This window comes from Thunnus albacares, chromosome 11, assembly GCF_914725855.1.
Source record: "Thunnus albacares chromosome 11, fThuAlb1.1, whole genome shotgun sequence".
NCBI lineage: Eukaryota > Metazoa > Chordata > Actinopteri > Scombriformes > Scombridae > Thunnus > Thunnus albacares.
This window is the reverse complement of record NC_058116.1, coordinates 11,020,211-11,033,402: the sequence shown is the minus strand read 5'-3', so window position 1 is coordinate 11,033,402 and position 13,192 is coordinate 11,020,211. Positions and strand designations below refer to the sequence as shown.

At 37.9% G+C, this 13,192-nt stretch overlaps 1 protein-coding gene across 1 annotated transcript; it reads right to left on the bottom strand.

The window, feature by feature from the left end:
- Positions 1-200: 200 nt before the first annotated feature.
- On the bottom strand, positions 201-13,154 carry spryd7b (SPRY domain containing 7b). Its single transcript, XM_044365619.1, has 5 exons — positions 12,996-13,154; positions 11,472-11,588; positions 10,168-10,334; positions 6,907-7,009; positions 201-1,838 (listed from the first exon to the last, which is right to left on the bottom strand). Exons 1-5 carry the CDS (start codon positions 13,099-13,101, stop codon positions 1,741-1,743), a joined length of 591 nt encoding a protein of 196 aa, XP_044221554.1. The 5' UTR covers positions 13,102-13,154; the 3' UTR covers positions 201-1,740.
- Between the last annotated feature and the right edge of the window lie 38 nt (positions 13,155-13,192).

Sequence of the window (13,192 nt, the reverse complement as noted above, 5' to 3'; positions counted from 1 at the left end):
TTCTTTGCACTAGTTGTAGACATTCCTTGTGTATATTTCTGAAGATTGTTGTGTTGTTATTGGGTGAGAGTACACTGAGAGCCACCAGACCAGAGTCATATCCTTTGTGTGCGTAAACATGCTTGGCCAATAAAGATGATTCTAATAAGCAACTTCACAACAACCTAAAGACAAAACAGGACTCTGGAGAAAAAACAAGATGCCTCCAGACATAAAATTTTAATGAATCAACAGTATTTGGGATTTGCCTGTACAATAACATCATTAGTGCAAACAAAGACAAGCATTTGAAATATTTAACTGTCACAGTTCAGCAGCAGATATGCAATGCCAATACAACACAACAGATTGACATCATTACCCATATATCTCTAATCAGAGACAGCCAGCACCAGCTCTGGGAATTTTATGATATTTGGAATAAATCCACCATAAAAGTTTTCAAGATGATATAAGTGTTGGGAAACTAAGGGGCTGTTCATATAAGTGTTATAGAAATCGATCTTAATATATATTAGTGTCAGTCATTTAAGAAATATTTCACTTTGTAAAACATTTTCCAGCACTGTCACTGTCAGTATACCTCAGTGAAAGGTCAACCCCTGACACTTGCTGTCCCCTGGAATGTGCACTAGTTTACTGGTGAGACCATTTTTTAACCCATTTCTGGATGAACTCAAAATATAAACAGTGACAAGAACATGAGTGAAAAAGTGTTGCAATATCCCCACTTTTAATTGTATTTCCAATTAAAGAAGGCAGCATAAAAGTGAATTGGATATTCAGTATTGACAGCTGACCCTTCATTGGTCCACAGAGTATTGCTGGCCAAAAAAAACTGACATATTGTATCATACCAAAGAGACATTTTGATCTTCAAATAAATACAAATAAATATATGGGGCGCGTGCTGAGTGTCAGTATGCCGTTTTACATATTCAAAAACAGAAGTATGAAGAAATGTCAATAAACATGGCTTCTGATCCTGAAAAATTGGAACATTTTACCATTACATCCACTGTCTGGCATCTATATGCAGATAGAGACTGTAAGCAGCAACTTTAAGTGTTTCAGTTAAAGGTGCAGCGTGTAGAATTTAGTGGCATCTAGCGGAACGGACTTGACAGCAACAAAATATAATATTCATAAGTATGTTTTAATTTGTGTATAATCACCTGAAAATAAGAGTTGTTGTGTTTTCGTTACCTTAGAATGAGCCCTTTATATCTACATAGGGAGCGGGTCCTCTTCCATGGAGGCCGCCATGTTGCACTGCCATGTTTGTACAGTAGCCCAGAACGGACAAACCAAACACTGACTCTAGAGAGGACCTTTCATGGCCACCACAGGTTCTTTTACACGCTTGGGAGGGGAGGCGGATTTGGTTGGTTGATATCTGCAATCTCACCACTAAATGCCACTAAATCCTACGCACTGGTCCTTTAATACAAGGTAATTACCAGAGACACAAAGTAATGATTTGACAATTTTCCATCAGTACAGACAGTACTGGCCCATCATAGCCGACCAATGATTAGAAATCCACATTCCTTCAAGGATACTCCGACGTCAATCCAGAGCAGCAGTTAAGAGACAGAGCAATCAGGAAAAACAAAAGAAGAGGCGTTCAAGCCGCACATAATGACATCCAATCAAGGTCAAACTGTAGTGTCACAAAGATTGCTATGATAGATAGGGGAGGATGACAACGTAAAGAGGGGCTGAGGCTGAAGTGCTCCTTTAGAAGATTTGTTGTTCAAAGAGGATCTTCTCAAATCCTTGTGGAGGTGTGTGGTAGAAGTCACTAAACTGGCAGTCTAAGATGGCACTGTCATCCACTGGAAGAACAAAAAGGAGAGACACAATTAATAATGTTATACATGTTAACCTCTTAAATACAGATTATTCATACATTCTTATATTTACCTTAAATGCCCCTGAAAACTTGGTTTCAAACTCTAGGCATTTCTCTATTATGTTAAACATCACTGACTAAAATAAGCAACAATATAAGTTCAAGTTCAGAAAAAGGTATTTTTAATTAAGGGATAAACTAAAAATGTCGGCTAATCTGCTTCATCATGTCTGTGTGGGTGTGGTTTGATCAGATTTGATTGACAGTGGCCTGCCAACATATGCAAACAACCTGACATCTGTTATCATATTTTGATTCAAATATTCCTACATCCTGATTGGTGCACACAAGTATGTGACATCACCTTTTTCCAACTGAGCCCTGCCCACTTAAAACCAGTGAGAGGAGACAGACAAAAACACAAACAGAAATCTTTCATGCGAAATAACCACAACTGTTCTAACTTTATTCACACTAAGAAGCTGAATGAGAAAATAGATTTTCAGGAGATTTAAGTTAAAAAAGATTTCACTCTGTTTGACAATATCACCTGTACTGTGCATCTGTTTGTTTCAGTACTTGATTAATGTTAATTATTTAGTTACATAGGCCATAGGAAAATAATAAAATTAATGAAGCCTGAAAAGCATTTCTCTGCTTCAGTTTCAGAGTCCTAAGATTGTGCATGCTGGCTAACTTGATTAACCTGTGCTTTTCCCACTATGATAAGTCAAAATGTGTGTTGTGAAAAGGGATTATTGAGTCAAAGATTCAAATCACAACATGTTATTGTGGCTGCACCATTATATCAAATGGATGATGCTTCATGCCACATCATGTCTGTGGTGATGGACCCACCGGTGGGTCAGGCAGAGCTGATGATTTAATTAAAGCTGGACTTCACCCAACCATTCACTTTTTTTCCTACTTTTAATTCATAATCTGATTTTATTGTGTTTTGTCTTACTCAGGAGAAGTGATATAACAAAAAGCAAATGTTAAAACTTCATTATTTATTCTGCCAAGTTATTTATTCTTCAGAAATTAGTCAGGTCAAATGTCTTGTCAAATCAATTATTTGAACAGATGGTCAGTATTAAATTTGTCTTAGTTGGCAATACTGAAATCTTTGGTTTCTCAGCTGGAGGACCAGCACCACCTCAAAACCCCACACATGCCCAAGCCAACTAGCACACCAACTTTCAGTACTGTGGCCCCTCAAGTTATCACCAGTTATATCAGTTACCAGTTCGAGGTATGGTGACAGCAGAGCTGATGTTCATGGATCTCTTAGGTTCAATGGTTCTCCAGCGGAAATTTGGGAGTATTCATTGGAAAACTGCTTCATGAGTTGAAGATAAGACAAACCCGACACTGTTGTAAATTATATGAGACTATACTTCATCAACACTGAACAATATAAGAAGGCAATCATTTGTTTCAAAAGAGGAATAACAAAACTATGCTACTGTGCCACTGCAGCTCATAGAATTAATTTGGTGAAAGCTTTTTATTGTGGGGGTGGGCAGCTCACTATTTCAGGATGTTCCATTACCAGCTTAATTAAATATTGTGACATTTATTCAGTCTAATTATAGACCTAACTCAACATGCAATGATGGAAAAACTGAAAAATCTATCAGGTGGTCTGCACACTTTTTGAAATCAAATCTAATGCTTTTTAAGACCTTTTTAGACCTAAACAAAGACGATTTAATACCCTTTCCAGAATGCACAAACACACATTAGGGCTGGGCGACATGTTTTAAATTACTCATTATATTAATATGAATATTTTTTCAATATTAATGTGTATCACTGTATAACTAACAGATGCCAAATCACATAAAATTATCAAAATGTTGCATGCAATGAACTGTGTCCCACAGTTGTGCATCGCATCAAACAATAATCTGTCACACTTCTGAGACAAAACCTGACATAACTCATGTTGTTAGCTTTTATATACTTTATGTACTTATTTGCTTGAACTTCGTAATTTGGACACAAAGCAATATGTGATAATATATCATTGCCCAGACCTAATGCACATAAATAATGACAGCGTTGTCTAATACCTCCTCAGTGTAAGACTGAACACAGACAAGTTCAAGTTGAGAGTGAGACTCAAGATCAAGGCCAACAAAGGAGTCCTAATCCAAGACTAAGCAGAGCATGCAGGACTTTTTAATGCTGTCATTTCAGAGTTAAATATGACATAATCTTAAAAATTGTTGAAGACAATAGACTGGTTTTAAACATTTAAGATAAGGAAATCATCAGTGACATGGTATTTTCTGAGCTACATTTTTTGATAATGTAGTTCAGATTGCAATTTAATCATCAGTTTGCAATCCGAACCACAGCGTACATGCTGCTATCAGCTGAAACATAAATGACTTCTTTCACTTTTCCTAATTGGTTGGATGTTTCCTAGACTGAGGCACCGGCGTATGAATGTTTAAAATTCTTGTGTCACTTATTTATTTATCTACCAAACTAAAACACTTGTGAGTGTTTCATGTAACCATATCATCACTTCTGTTGAATCATTGATTGTCTTAACTAACCAAAAGCATGGAAATAAAAGGCTTATAATTACATTTACATCTGAACAAGCTGATTGGATGTCACATACACAGAGATCTGCTATTAAACAGCCAACATAATGTTGTCAGGTAAGAAAATACATAATAGCAAAACATTAGGCCGATCATCATGACAGACATTGTCTCTCATATACACATGTAACTACACGGGCACTCTCTCTCTCTGAGTTTTCCTCGTCCCTTTTTTTTGTCTGGTCAGTAACACTTATAATAACACTTGTTATTAACCTCTGTAGTTCTGGACATATTTGTACTAATCTTTCTTCCTTTTAACAGTTCATTAAACTTGCAGTAAACTATTGCTGAAACGGTCACCAGTTTAAAAACATGCACTCCTCTCCTGCTTTTAGTCGATGTGTGTAGCATATTGGCCACTTCAGCTACGCTGCCGTAAAAACGAGGACAGGTGCTACCATCCAGATCCTAGCCAACACCAAACACAGATAATAAAACTTCACTTATTCCCTGAAGACCCCTGAATCCTGTTACCTTCAGGGAAAATTGCAAGCGCAGTTGGCAGTCTGCGGAAAACTGGGCCAAACAAACAGAAGGCTATAAAATGAGAAAAAAATAGACTTGTTCAAGACTGAAGAAAGACTGATTTTATATTTCAATGTGTAATGTTAAAACCTGAAGGGTCAATATGATTTCTAGGTCAAATTTGAATACAATTTGAAATTAAAAATAAGATTTTTTATGGCCTTAAATTTAAAAAATGTAATTAAAGACCTTTTAGGACTTCGTAAGGATCTGCGGATACCCTGTCTATACTCTATGGCATCACTGGTATTCAATAATGCAGAGGTAGTCGTAGTCAGATTAACACATAGATCTTATGGATTTGAGGATGGAGCAGGTGCCCATTTCCATAGGAGAGTTCAGTTTATGTAGACACTTAAAAAATAGTGAAGTAATGACCCTAACATCTGAAAACCTTTGCCTTGCCCTTCCACACCCCGAGGACTCTGGCGTCCGTGGGTGACATTGATGTCTTTCAGAGGCTTTAGTGGGCTCAGTTTTAATAGATACTGGTATCATATGAAACTGACCTAAGGAATCCATTGGTACCGACCATGTCATGCTAGCTTGTCTGGAAGGGGGCTAAATAACGCTCCAAAGTTACGCTAAATTTTGGCGAGGGAAAAACTGGCATTGCCATTTTCAAAGGGGTCCTCTCACCTCAAGATATCTGAATGAAAATGGGTTACATGGGTACCCATAAGTACTGTATTCATGTGTGATGATGTTAGTCCCCATAGTGGCCATTTAATTTTAGTGAGACCATTTTTTGAAATTTGACCACACTGTATAAAATGACCTGTTGTGACCTCTAGGATAATCACAGCCTCATGAAACTTTACAACCGCAAACTAGAAACCGAGGGCATTCAGAGGATTTATGGCTTTCTCAGGTACATTGAAAATAAAGAGGTTTCTCACCATCCAATTGCCGAAAAATGCGGTTCTTACAGAAATCTCCAAATGTCAAAAGTTTTTGATGCCAAATTACAGCATGAATTGTAAATGTCTTAATTTGGTATTTTGAAGGGATTTTTGACCATTTTTATCAATTCTCGAGTGGTCAAAAATGGTTAAATTCTGTGGAACAAGTGGTATCAACCAAAAAATTGCTGCAACAACTTATGAGACATAATAGAGCATGGGGATGACCATCAGCTCCCAGCTTTCAGATGATGTATACCACTTCTATGTGGCATATACTGATGACCTGCTGTCTCTCCCCTAAACATCCCCTGTCCCACCCAAAAATGGGTCTATGGTAGGGGGGTGGGAATGGAAGAGAAAATTAATTGGAAAGTTGGAGATGATGACAATGAAAACATCCACTGTGACTCTTTGATTTTGGAGATTCATTTTCTAGCTTAGTATTATTAGCAGTGCTTTAAAATAGAGGTTGTTTGCACAAGAAAGATCAAACTAATTAGTCCCTAGTTACAGTTCATTGTGTTGCAGTGGGGGAGTTTTTCCATCATCCTTGCCACTGTAGCCAAGTGCTTGCTCATGGGGAAATGCTCTATATGAAAAGTGCCCTGAGATAACTTCTATTGTGATTTGGCACTATATAAAATAAAATGAGTTTGACTTGATTGTAGGCCAGGGACAGGAAAAGGTCCAAAACAATCTACATGTTTTCTTTCAAACAAAAAAAATGTCAGTTCATTTCACTGACTGGCTAAACATCAACCAGCACAATTGAACATATGGAATCTGTCGATGGTTAAGTTCAACCAACAGCCCAATATAAGTTTGCCATGTGAAAATGTACAAATACTGCCCTCTAGTGGAATAAAAATGTAACTGCCGTAATGTCATCTCTAAGGAAGCAGTTCGGCTGTCAGTAATGTTAACAAAAAATAATTATACCAAATTATCCCAAGATTAACAAACCTAGTCAGCATAGGTAGCCAACAAATAAACTTACCATAAACAACGGGGTATACAGTGCCTCGGATCCCTGAGGCAGGACAATGCATGTTCTTTCCATTCAGATATAAATTCAGCTCCACGTGGTCATATGTGATGCCCTGAGAGAGACAAATGACAATCCAAACAAATATGATCACATATTTAAATCTGTTTTAATTATCATCATATGTGCAGCCAGGCTATTCAAAATTTGTGACTGTTAAGAGTTTTAGGATTAGGTTTGAGACTCCCATTTCAGCTGAGTAAAAAGGAGCAGGAATAGAAATACAAGGGGTTTAGGCAAATTATATAGAAAAAAAATAAATAATAAAACAAAACTTCTCTGCAATTATAGTTTCTCCTACTGAAGCACAATGGCTTAAGCTTTAATTACCACAGCAGTGATAATGTTTCCAACCAAGCAGAAATTGTCTTACTCAAAAAGATACATAAAAAATTACTTCAAGTTTCCTGGCAGCTCACTTTTTTTTCATATATGAAGGACGTTGTAAATTATATTAGTCATCTGCTGTAATGCTGAAAATCGGTATCATCCCTGGTCTGAATGACACTGTTTTGCCAGAATTAAGATTGTGCTGACGTGTCTGTGATTAGCTTAAATCAGCCAAAAACCATCAGAGAAGACCTAAAAACTGAAAATATTCAACACTGTTGAACAAAGTCAGTTTGCATGTGGGGTTTGCACACCGCCCCATGACCCTGCAGGTTATTAGTGCGGTCACTTGCTCATTGACAGTCAGTCGCAGGTGCTCTTTTTTTTTTTTGAGTTTGTCATTGGTGTTTTAAAGAGAGACTATTAAACAACATGCAATATATGAAAAAAATACACAAAAAGCATCACAAAGTATAGTTAGTATAGTGTATTATAGTTGCTCATGAGCTTCACAGTGGCAGCATAGTATTGGATTTTATTCATTTACAGGTGTTCATATTTTTTGTGCATTAATGCATGACAAGCTATGACTAAACTCACATGAGCATGCATCAATTTAGGGTGTGATGACACTGTTTTACTGACCCGAATTTGGTTCCTGTTGACAAAAATAATTTTCTGTAAACAGGTTTATTCCTGCAGAGTTACTCAGTTGGCAGTATGACATGTTCATGGTGGTGGTGGGGTCTTTCTAGTACAGCTCACATAAATGCAGTACTCCCACTAAGGGACTTCACCAGGGAGTTGCCAAAGTCATCAAGGTTTAAGCTCTAGTAGTTGTAGCTTTAAGCTGTTTCAGTCTCTTCTTCAGCTGCACCATATTGTGTCATGAAATGAGCATGACTGGGCAGAAAATGAGAAAACATTTTCTGATGTGCTTATTTTTTTAGGTTAGGGAACAGGGGGAAAAAAAAAAAAGATTTGTTTTCATTGTATAAAGTTATATGTGTCAAACACTACTCATAATAACACCTAATAAGATAAGATCTGTAAAAAATTCCAGTTTCAGTTTTATGATGAATCAGTCATGATTTACAAACGTATGCTAAATAGTAGTTTAGTGTGCATGTGGTGCACGAGCAGCAGGCTATCAGGTCAAATGATCAAATTCTACTGTCTCACGGGACCTGTAAGCCCGCCTGTTCCAGCAGGCAGATGATTAATCTGAAGAGGTTGATTAAGGTTATGTAAATACACACAATCTAAGGTCACATGCCTGCTGGAAGACTGAGATAACGCCATGAGTTAGCTCAATATGTGTTCAGAATAAAAAATTAGCATAGCAACTTTATTCTGCAAAACTATCTTCATCTTTGGACCAGAAACTGGCTGACTTGCCTAAATGATTCCAGTTCATTAACCATGTTAGTCCCTATTAGAGCTGGCCAATTAAAATATGTCAAAACCGATATATGACTCTCTAGCTGACCTAATTTCTGTTACATCAATATGTTTGATTAGAGTTTAAGATGAGCAGGTTTGCTGACCACCGCACTAGAGTCAAGTTAGCAGTAAGCTGTGAATATAACACTGAATGTACTGTATATTATGAGCTACAGTTGGCCGAAAATAAATGCTACAGCTCGAGAGCCAAGCAGAGTTCCTGAGTATACCTGCAGCTAGTGATGTGGGTTAGCACTGAAGTTAGCTACAAATTAGACCTGGAGCTGTAATAGAGTCTCCCCTGTGCTTCTTGACCATATTCTGGAGGCTGAAGCAGGTTGTGTCAGATGCAGCAGCCTGTGACACAAGCGTTAAAATAACGACACTCCAAACGTAAAACATCCTGCTCATGGAATAATAAGATAACAGAGCCATAAAAGTCTTACTCAGCTCTATATATAATATTATCTATTTTGATAGTCACAATAAATGAGTTTCCTGTTTAAGCAAACGATTAAAAGAGTTCTTAGCTGCTGAAAGTTAAATATTACTCAGCCATAATCCATGATTTTCTGTTTATTATTCAATACAAAGAATCAATAAGATGTTTTCTGTGGGGACTGAGAATCTTGTACACAGGTAATAATATAATGTTTCATTATTCATTACAGTGGTAAATGTGACATTTAATCATGACACTGATTTTAGGTGATATTGCCCCGCTGTAATGCTTCTATCTATTCACGCTCACCAGCACAGGTTTGCAGCGGCTGTGTGTAAGTTCTCTCCTAAGTTAGGGTGTCAAGTCAACACTAGAGGCTTAGTAACTACTAGTTCGTTTGTAACTAAATCAGCTACTAAAATTGGTTGCACCATGATTACTTGGGGCATAACCCGACTAGTTTGGATGTAAAGTCATAACTAAGGCAAGTGGCCAATCAACGACCAAAGACAAGAGTTGGTTCCATCGTCATGGCTACCATGCGCATTAGCTTTTTGGCTAGTCTTGGGACAGTAGTACATCGTAGTAAATTAGATCAATACTGAAATATAACATCAATAAATTAGGTCTCTACTGGATTACTGTGTTGCAATTACTGAAACAATGGTGTGTGGCAGAAAAATGCTGTTTTACCTTAAGGGCATGTGTAACTATTTAGTTGTTACTTAGAGTTATGTTGTTACTTATCCCTGTGGTGCAACCGTGTTTATTTTAGTATTGTATAAATGACAACTTAGTTATAATTTACATTATAACTAGGCTAAGTTTGAACTTACACACAGCTGGTGAAACAGGCAGCAGTTCTCATTTATTTGACAAGATGCAGATTCAGGATTCATTATTTTCAGCTTTACAAACAACTAGCAACACTCTAAATTTGATGACCTAATCTTTTAATGATTAAATTTATAATCAAGTAAAAGATATTTTGCACTTACCACAATGTCACCCTCCTGAGGAAGGTTGTTTGCAGGTAGGCGATTCTTCTCTTCATTATTGTGGTACACAGACCCATCATGCCTGAGGACTAGGCTGTTTGTGTCTCTGCCCATAGGCACTTGGTTAAGATTCACCTTCTGCGTGGCCACACCTATTCCCCACACACCTAAAGACAAAGGCCAATAATGAGTATCTGCTGTTTTAAAACACTTTAATGCACAAAGACTAAAATGCCTTCTTACTTATGACAAAGGCCAGCTGCAATAGAGAAAATATAGGCGAGAATGACATGCATAGCATGTTGACAATTGAGTGCTACATAGGCCCTGTTCACACCTGGCATTAACATGCATCTTGGGTGATCCAATCACAAGTGCACAGCTCTAAGTACAGGTGTGAACGCATCGAAGACTCATTGAGCTCCGATCACTCAGACCATATTTGGAGGTGGTCTGGGCCGCACATGGCCGCATTCTTTTAGCAGTGTGTACCAAATGTGTCCTGGACCACACTGAAGGACCGCCAACTCAACTGACGTCCTCTGCGTAAGCGGAAGTATGCACTTATTCACACACCAACAGCGTCATACTAAAGTGCAAAACAATAAGAAGAAGCCACAACAACAGGCAAAATGGATTATCATGGACTGAGTACACACGAAACACGCTGTCTGATTTCCATTTGGACTGAAGAGTTTTGATTTTGCCCGCACGCCAAGGTCTTTACAAACTTCTTCTTTCAATTTCTGATAGACTGGGCACGGGAAGTGCATTGCTGCCTCCCGCCGGTTAGAAAACAACAACACATTTTGTCTTTGCAAACAGAAATGATGTATGTGTTTATTTGGATACAGAGCAAGGAATTAAGATCCGATCATAAGTAGTCACTGAAGACTCATGTGGAGACACATTCTAACGCCAGATGTGAAGTGACGTACTTAGAGCTGTCCACTTGTGATCAGATCACCCAAGATGCATGTTAATGCCAGGTGTAAAGAGGGCCATAGAAAAACCAGTCTGAGGCTAGTGTGGAGCTGCATGAAGGTAACTGAATAAGTGCATTGCTTAAGGACATTTATGGAGAGAGCTAATTTCTTGTGCTTGTCAAATGCTATACTTGTAAGTGAACAGAATTACACCAGTGAGCATGCAGTCACAAGATGGTTACCAAGCTACTAAAAACTGTGTGTCAGAATCAATACCCTCGCCTACTAAGAATGCACCAGAAAATAGCAATCTGGCACGGAAAAAAGGCACGAGGGGAGGGAAAGAGGCTGGTCATCAGCTGAAAGCTGAGGGCTTACCAGTGGACTGGATCTTGAACTCAAAATAACTTTTGTTCTGGTGCAGAGGAGCAGTGGCCAGGCAGCCTCCAGTGCCACATATCCTCCGCCCACTCTTCACGATAACAACATCTGTGCCTGCAAAACAAAAGGAAGAACACATTACAGTACAAACACGTACAATTAATAAAACCATTTGCAGATGTAGCTAAAGACTATTTTCACTGTTGATTTTTTGACAGATTATTTTTTTATTCAAGAAATTGTTTAGTCTATAATGTGTCAGTAAATAAGAGAAAAATTTCAATCAGGGTCCTAGAGACCAATATGTCAAAGTGCTGGTTTTGTCCAAACAACAATCCAAAGATATTCATTTAACATCTACAAATCAGAAAAGAGCAGCATATCCTCACATCTGACAAGCTGAAACCAGAGAATGTTTGGTGTGTTTGCTTGATAAATGACATAAGTTCATATTTATTATTAATTGCTGGTGATTCATTTTCTGTCAATCACCTGCAATCTACTAATTGTTTCTGCACTAAACCAAATGTTGTTGGCCAACATAAATTCTCAACTGGTATCATTTGACAGATGTTGCAGATATTGCTCAAAGTAAAAAGGCAGGTCAAATAGCCTATAAATCAGTAGTTGGATTTGAATACTGATATAAATACTTTATTATTAAAGGTGAAAGCCTCAGTTGAATGTCCCTTATGAATGCAGGCTTGTCCAAGATTATAAATACCTATTGAAAAAGTAAGCTTAATTAAACACAACTGAGGTAAATCATACATTAAAGGCCCCCTCAGCTGAAAAATGTTTTACTTATTGTTCACTTTACTGTTCAGAGTGATGTACGTCAATAGTTTGCCACTAGAAGACAGTTTTTTTTTTACATGAATCTCTGTGCTCACTTTAAATCTGAGTTGAACTTCCAGCGCACATACACTGAGAATCGATTTTACAGTGAAATAGGAGACATCTTTTGTACAGCATTTAAACTTATGAAACGAAAAATATTAACATAACAGCTAAAGATAGAGTCCAGATTTGCCCAGGAGTGAGAATACTGAGTAACTGAACTGTTTCCGAGAGAAAAATCATAGACACAAATTGTTATTGCAGGGTATTTTTTTTATAGTTAGAGGGGAGCTTTATATTTTAGCAAGAGGAAAAAATGTGACAACATATTAACATTTATTACCCATGTCTTGGGTTTAGTTGCAGAAGCGAAGGGCTCAGATTTCATGATTTGTCTTGTTTGTTGTTGTGACCGTCACATATCAGGTCGCGACGTATTTGACAAAGCTATAACAGTGTAGGAAGTATGCTAAAGTGAAATGCTACAACACACAATTGATACTACTGTATGCCACCTAAAATACATTAAATAGTTTAGGTTACAACAACATTACGAGCTGCTAGCTAACGGTTAGCTAATGGTAACGGCGGAAGTAGCGAACCATGTCACAAATAACTCTGCGCGTGTACACGTAAACTGCCAACACATCAGACGTGACAATCAAAGACAAACTTATTTACCCATGTGGTGAGTATCTAACTGAACAGTAGGCATTTCTTTGAGGGGGATATGCCCGGGTCCGCCATCTCCGCAGCAGCTTAGACAACACGTAAACATCGCAGCCATTCTTGCTCTGAACACTAAACATCCGGAAACATACTCCTATCATTAAACCAAAGAGTGCCAGGCGTCAAAACGTCAGGCGCCCCACCACCAC

Bases quoted from the DNA above. Each gene is read 5' to 3' on its own strand.
- spryd7b (XM_044365619.1), bottom strand. From the start codon at position 13,101: ATGGCTGCGATGTTTACGTGTTGTCTAAGCTGCTGCGGAGATGGCGGA. The intron at 7,010-10,167 runs GTAAGTGCAAAA...TGTCTCTCTCAG, and splicing joins CTCAGGAGGGTGACATTGTG to GGCATCACATATGACCACGT. The intron at 1,839-6,906 runs GTAAGTTTATTT...TTGTTCTTCCAG, and splicing joins TGTATACCCCGTTGTTTATG to TGGATGACAGTGCCATCTTA.